Raw genomic sequence first — 7029 nt, forward strand, 5'->3', positions numbered from 1 at the left:
GACACAATCCGAGGGCTGGGTCTCACGTCCTTTGCCGGTAAATAGCCTGGGAGGCCATCTCTGCTCCCCTCTCCAGCTTTGGCGTGGGGACACCACCTGCCTCTTCGTTTCTCTGCTTGCTACCTTTGGCCCACCTTCCTCACGCACCCAGTGCCGTGTGAAAGTCCCCACTAGTGGCCGGATGCCCTTCGCGGGGGCGCCATCCCGCCAGCGGCTGCCCCCTGCGCGATGTCCTCCCTGATCCTGGACTTCTGTGCACCTCACCCTGTCTTGAGGCGCCACCCCCACAGCATCGCCAAGGACCCCTTTCTCCTGGGCTCTGCTTGTTGGGCTGGCAGGAAGGGCTACTAAAGATGGCGAAAGTGCCCGCCACAAGACCTGAGCTCGGACAGGAGAACAAAGGCCCAAGCAGGAATCTGAGACCCCACCGCCCCGGGCTCCTGTGGACCAATGGGATCCCGATGAGCAGGTGGGACATCCAAATAAGGGAAACTTGCCAAAAGACCCCTGAGCTTGCCCCAAGACCCTTAAAAGCCCCCTCCTACCTGCCTTGGGTGCGACTTGCCCCACTCTGCTTTCCAGAGTTGCGGAACCTCGCCCCAGAGTGCCCACCTCCTCCCGGTGCAACTTTCTCGGCTCCCCTTCACCTGGGCCCTGAAACTTCACCGGAGAGAACCTTTAATAAACCTTGCCTTACACCCACTTAGCCTGGTGTTGTGTTATATCGTCGGAAAACTTTACATTTGGTGCTGAAACCCGGGAAGGAGATTGAGCCCCCACTCGAGTGGGGAGGCTCTCTCCTTTCCCTAGCCGGACCGGACCTGCCTTTCCGAACGCCACTTCTGAAGCCGTGGTGAGTTTCCCTGATTCTGCGCCACCTTCCGGAAAGCCCTGCCCTAATCGCGGCCGCGTCAGGGCGGACCCCACCGGTCACCAGGTAACCTCTGTGACTCCGAGAGGCTGGGAGACGTCCCAACCTCTACGGCAGTCGACACAATTTTTCCTCAACCCAGTGGTGGATGAGGGGACGCCTTCCTCCAGCCCTCGGGTTGCCTGGCAACGAATCATGGGGACCTCCCTATCCAAATTCGACTCTAAAACACCCCTAGGGTGCCTGCTGGCCAATCTTAAGACCCTGGAACTGGACCAGGACTTGCGTAGGTGACGTCTCATACATTATTGTACCGTCGCTTGGCCGCAATACCAATTAGACAATCGGTCCCAGTGGCCTCCGGAAGGCACATTTGACTATCAGATTCTCACGGACCTAGGCAATTTCTGCAAACGCCAGGGCAAATGGGTCGAGGTCCCTTATGTCCAGGCTTTTTGGACTCTGCGCTCTCGCCCCTCCCTCTGCTCTCACTGCTCCACCTCTCAGGTCCTCTTGGCCCGCTCCCCTCCCACTACCCTGCCACCCACTGCTCCCAAAGACCCGGACCTCTCCTCCCCGTCTCTCCCTTCTGAGTCTCCCCTCTCTGAACCTCCGGAGAGCTTCACCCACCCACCAACAAGAGGGACCCCAGCTCCTCTTCCTCCTCCTCCTTACCGCGATCCCCCACCCCAAGGCCCCTCTCTCCCTATGCCCCCTAACCCCCCCGCTCCAACCACCCCCCTTTCGGTCCCTTCCACCCTTTCTACCCCTCCCACTCCGACTCCCGTCTCATCCCCTCAACCCCCAAAACCTGAGTCTGCTCTTGATGCGGCCCCCCCGGAACCTTCCCTTAGGTCCCCTCCAGCCTCCCCTCCCATCTCCACCCGCACTCGGGCTAGGAAACCCTCCCCTGAGTTAGTCTGCCCCCTAAGGGAGGTTGCTGGAGCTGAGGGAGTTGTTCGAGTCCATGCGCCCTTCTCTCTACAGGACCTTTCCCAAATTGAGAAACGTTTGGGCTCCTTTTCGGCAAGTCCTGATAACTATATTAAAGAATTCCAATATCTGGCCCAAGCCTATGACCTCACCTGGCATGATTTACATGTGGTCCAGACCACCACCCTCACCACAGAGGAGAGGGAACGCATCCAGGCTGCTGCCCGGGAGCACGCAGATCAGGTCCATCTCACTGATGCTGCCATGCCAGTTGGAGCCCAGGCGGTCCCAGCTGTAGAACCAGGTTGGGATTATCAGGATGGCCAAGATGGCCGCTGGCGCCATGACCGCATGGTCCAATGTCTCATAGCCGGCATGCGGGCAGCCTCTAATAAGGCCGTTAATTATGACAAGATTAGGGAAATTGTCCAGGCCCCTGATGAAAACACCACTATGTTTCTTAACCGATTGACCGAGGCCTTAACCCAGTACACTCGCTTGGACCCCGCCTCTCCTGCAGGGGCCACGGTACTGGCTACTCATTTTATCTCTCAATCAGCGCCGGATATACGGAGAAAGTTAAAGAAGGCTGAGGAGGGCCCTCAGACCCCCATTTCTGACTTGGTGAAAATGGCATTTAAGGTTTTTAATTCCCGTGAGGAGGCGGCTGAGCTTAAACGACAAGCCAGACTCCAGCAAAAGGTTCAGTTGCAGACCCAAGCCTTGGTAGCAGCCCTGCGGCCGGCCGGCTCCGGGAGCCAGCAGAGAGGGGCAACCAACTGCACCCCCCCGGGGGCCTGTTTCAAATGCGGGGCTGAGGGTCATTGGGCTCGCCAGTGCCCCAATCCAAAGCCGCCAACTCGGCCTTGCCCTCAATGCCATTTGATGGGCCACTGGAAATCCGACTGCCCTAACCTCGGGGTATCTTCGGCGCCTCAACGTGGGGGACCCCCCGAGACAGTAAGTCCGGCCTTTCAACTGCTTGGATTGGAGGACGACTGACGAAGCCCAGACTTGGCCACCCCTCTCACCCATGCCGAGCCCAGGGTTACGCTCCAGGTAGCGGGTAAGTCCATCTCTTTTTTGCTGGACACGGGGGCTACCTACTCTGTTCTGCCTTCCTACTCGGGACTTACTTGAACCTCACCAATTACTGTTATGGGGATCGATGGGACCTCCTCCAATCCTAGGGTGACCCTTCCCCTTACATGTAGCCTGGATGGGTTCCCCTTCTCCCACTCGTTCCTAGTGATTCCTTCCTGCCCGGTCCCTCTACTGGGTAGGGACATTCTCCAGAAACTGAGGGCAACTATCTGTTTCTCTCCTTCTTCTCCTCCCTCCACCTCAACCCGTCTCATCCTACACCTCTCCACTCCCTCGACCTCCGCTCCAGATGACCTACCTACTGTAGATCCTCAGGTGTGGGACATCTCAGAGCCCATCATCGCTTCCCACCTTACCCCGGTTAAAGTACAGCTTAAGGATAACTCTAAGTTTCCCTCTCGAGCTCAGTTTCCTATTTCCTTAGCCCACCGCTGGGGCCTGAAACCTATCATAGAACGGCTTAAACGTCAGGGACTCCTGATCCCCATCAGTTCCCCCTGTAATACCCCTATCCTCCCAGTACGAAAGCCCTCAGGGGCTTATCGACTGGTACAAGACCTTAGACTTATTAACGAGGCCGTGGTCCCCCTCCACCCCGTTGTTCCCAACCCCTACACCCTATTGTCTCGTGTTCCCCCAAACACCTCTCACTTTACTGTACTGGACCTAAAAGACGCATTTTTCACTATCCCCCTGCACCCTGATTCTTATTTTCTCTTTGCCTTCACCTGGGAGGATCCTGACACACACGTTTCTGGACAACTAACTTGGACTGTCCTACCCCAGGGGTTCAGGGACAGCCCCCACATTTTTGGCCAGGCCTTGACTACAGACTTACAGCAGTGCGCCCTTAAGGCCAGTACTCTACTACAATATGTGGATGACCTCCTCCTCTGTAGCCCCTCCCTCTCGGTCTCCCAAGACGACACTTCCACCCTACTTAACTTCCTGGGGGCCAAGGGAAATAGAGTCACCCCCTCTAAGGCCCAATTGTGTGCCCCTTCTGTTACCTATCTGGGCATTCTTCTGACTCCCACTTCTAAGTCCCTTAATGGGGACCGCATAAGACTCCTCCAAGAACTCCAACCTCCCCAAACGGCGGATGAAATACTATCTTTTCTTGGGTTGGTCGGGTTCTTTAGACATTGGATTCCAAATTTCTCTATCCTGGCCCGACCTCTGTACCAGACAGCTAAAGAGACCCCCCAGGGTCCTCTGACTGATCCCACTTCAATCCGCCAGTCATTCCTTAAGCTGAGAGACCGCCTTACCACCGGGCCAGTTTTAACCCTACCTGATCTCTCTAAACCGTTCCATCTCTACACCGATGAGCGCTCAGGCTCGGCCACTCGTCTCCTATCACAACAGGTGGGGCCTACGCATAGGGCTATAGCCTACCTCTCCAAGCAACTGGATGCCACCACCCAGGGATGGCAGCCTTGCCTTAGGGCCCTAGCGGCAGCCGCTTCTCTTACAAAGGAGGCCCTTAAACTTACCTTAGGGCAGCCCATCACGGTCTACTCTCCCCACCGACTCACAGACCTCCTCAGCCACCGATCTCTGGCTCATCTGACTCCTTCTCGTCTCCAGCTATTCCATCTGCTATTCCTAGAAAACTCGCATATCTCTCTCTCCACCTCCCCCCGCTTAAACCCCGCCACTTTACTGCCTATACCCTCACCCACCCTGGAACCTGTTCACTCCTGCCTACAACTTATAGAGGACCTCACTCCTCTCCATCCTGGTCTCTCCGATCAACCACTATCCAACCCTGACGCGTGCTCTTCGTAGATGGCAGCTCCCTCCTGGCCTCAGATGGCCAGAGACACGCTGCTTATGCGGTGGTCACTATGGATGCGGCATTAGAGACAGCTCCCCTCCCAATTGGAACCACTTCCCAGAATGCTGAACTCGTAGCTCTCACCAGGGCATTACACCTGTCGAAGGGACAACGAGTCACCATTTACACCGACTCTAAATATGCCTACCTCATAACTCACACACACTCTGCTCTTTGGCAAGAACGGGGGTTCCTAACTACCAAGGGCACCCCTATAGCTAATGGGCCCCTCATTGCCAAGTTGCTGGAGGCCCTTAGTCTGCCCACTGAGGTAGCAATTGTCCACTGTCGAGGCCACCAAACGACCAGGGATCTGGTCTCCCTAGGCAACAACAGGGCAGACTCAGTGGCCAGACAAACGGCCCTAAATACCCCTGCGTCTCCTATCCTCTTTCTTAACACCCCTCACCAGCCTTCCTACTCTACAGAGGAAACACAAGCCCTCCAGGCACGGGGAGGAAAAATTGGAGATAAGGGGTGGATTTACATTCAGGACAGGATTGCCCTGCCAGGCAATCTGGCTCACACCCTAATTACTGACATCCACCAATCCCTCCATATTGGCCCAAAGGCTCTCCACCAATTTCTTCAGCCATTGTTCTATCATCTTTCCTTATCTAAAGTAATTGAAGTTGTCCACAGGGCTTGCAAAACCTGTTCCGCTGTGAATTCACAAGGAGGACTCCGCAGACCAGGGCCTAATCATCAGCTCCAAGGCCATCAGCCAGAGGAAGACTGGCAACTGGACTTCACTCACATGCCTCGCCATAAAACCTTTCGCTACCTATTAACCTTGGTTGATACGTTCACAGGTTGGATCGAGGCATACCCCACGGCTCGGGAAACAGCGGACGTGGTGGCTACAATACTCATCGAGCACATCATCCCGAGGTTCGGATTGCCCCGGACCCTCCAGTGAGACAACGGACCTGCCTTCATCTCCAGTGTAACCCAACAGGTAGCTGAGAGCCTCAACATAACCTGGAAACTTCACATCCCCGTACCATCCACAGTCATCGGGTAAGGTAGAAAAAGCCAACGGGGGGCGCCTGGGTGGCTCAGTGGGTTAAACCGCTGCCTTCGGCTCAGGTCATGATCTCAGGGTCCTGGGATCGAGTCCCGCATCGGGCTCTCTGCTCAGCGGGGAGCCTGCTGGCTCCTCTCTCTCTCTCTGCCTGCCTCTCTGCCTACTTGTGATCTCTCTCTGTCACATAAATAAATAAAATCTTTAAAAAAAAAAAAAAGCCAACGGGCTGCTCAAAGCCCAACCCACCAAACTTACCCTAGAGACCCGTCTTTCCTGGCCCACACTTCTGCCCCTGGCTCTCACCAGACTCCGGGCTATGCCCCACGGGCCTTCGGGCTTAAGCCCATTCGAATTACTGTACTGCCGGCCCTTTCTTGTAAATCATAGCCTTCCGGCCATTTCCCCACCTCTTTTATCCTATCTACCTTACCTTACTCTCCTCCGAGCTCTCTTAAGGGCTCACGCTGACACTGTCATCCCAGCCCCTAGCGACCATGCTTCTGAAGGGGGTATACGAGATCTATCCCCTGGGGACCAGGTCCTCCTCAAAAGCTTGCGGCCAGACTCCTTACAAACTCGGTGGACTGGCCCTTATACAGTTGTCCTTACCACCCCAACTGCTGCGAAACTGTTGGGGCACTCTGCATGGGTACATATCAACAATCTCAAACGGGCACCCACAGAGACTAATTGGACTTCCCAGATGGCAGGCCCCACCAAACTCTGCTTGGTTAGGGCCCCTTCTCATATTCCTTCTAATCCAGACAAGCCAGGCGGAATCATGTGAGTCTAGCTGCATGAGGGGTTCAGGTACTTCTCGCTATTTTTCAGCCTTTACTTATATGCCTGCAACCTGCTACCGGGGAAAGGAACCAACAACCTGTACGTATGACCAGAAAACCTATTGGGTCTCTGACCTTGTGACAGCCAAACGAGGTATTGTCCCTTGCAACATCTACCCCAGGTCTGGAAAAGTTTGCTGGACCTATCTGGGTCATGTCGGCGTCTCCGATGGGGGGGCGTCCAGGACCGGGCTAGCCGCGAGCACATTAAAACAGCGGTCCCGGACCTGACTAAACGACTCCAACCCCCCAACAACCTGGTCTATAAGGGCATTAATCTCGGTAGCATCCAAAAATCCCCTGCCACTGAACAACTGACAGTGGCCCTCCTGAACTCTAGTTACAACCTATGGCGAAATGTGTCGAAAAACGGTGACAGCGTTTCCCTTTTTCAACAGTTTCCCTTTTTCAG

The 7029-nt window shown here is 55.4% G+C and overlaps 1 protein-coding gene across 1 annotated transcript; it reads left to right on the plus strand.

Moving 5' to 3' along the window:
* Nucleotides 1-1579: 1579 nt before the first annotated feature.
* On the plus strand, nt 1580-5610 carry LOC122913335. The gene is made up of 2 exons (XM_044260091.1): nt 1580-2870; nt 5561-5610. The coding sequence occupies exon 1, from the start codon at nt 1580-1582 to the stop codon at nt 2804-2806; it is 1227 nt and encodes a 408-aa protein (XP_044116026.1). The 3' UTR covers nt 2807-2870; nt 5561-5610.
* The last annotated feature ends 1419 nt before the right edge of the window (nt 5611-7029 follow it).

This window comes from Neovison vison, chromosome 7, assembly GCF_020171115.1.
Source record: "Neovison vison isolate M4711 chromosome 7, ASM_NN_V1, whole genome shotgun sequence".
In the NCBI taxonomy this organism is placed as follows: Eukaryota; Metazoa; Chordata; class Mammalia; order Carnivora; family Mustelidae; genus Neogale; species Neogale vison.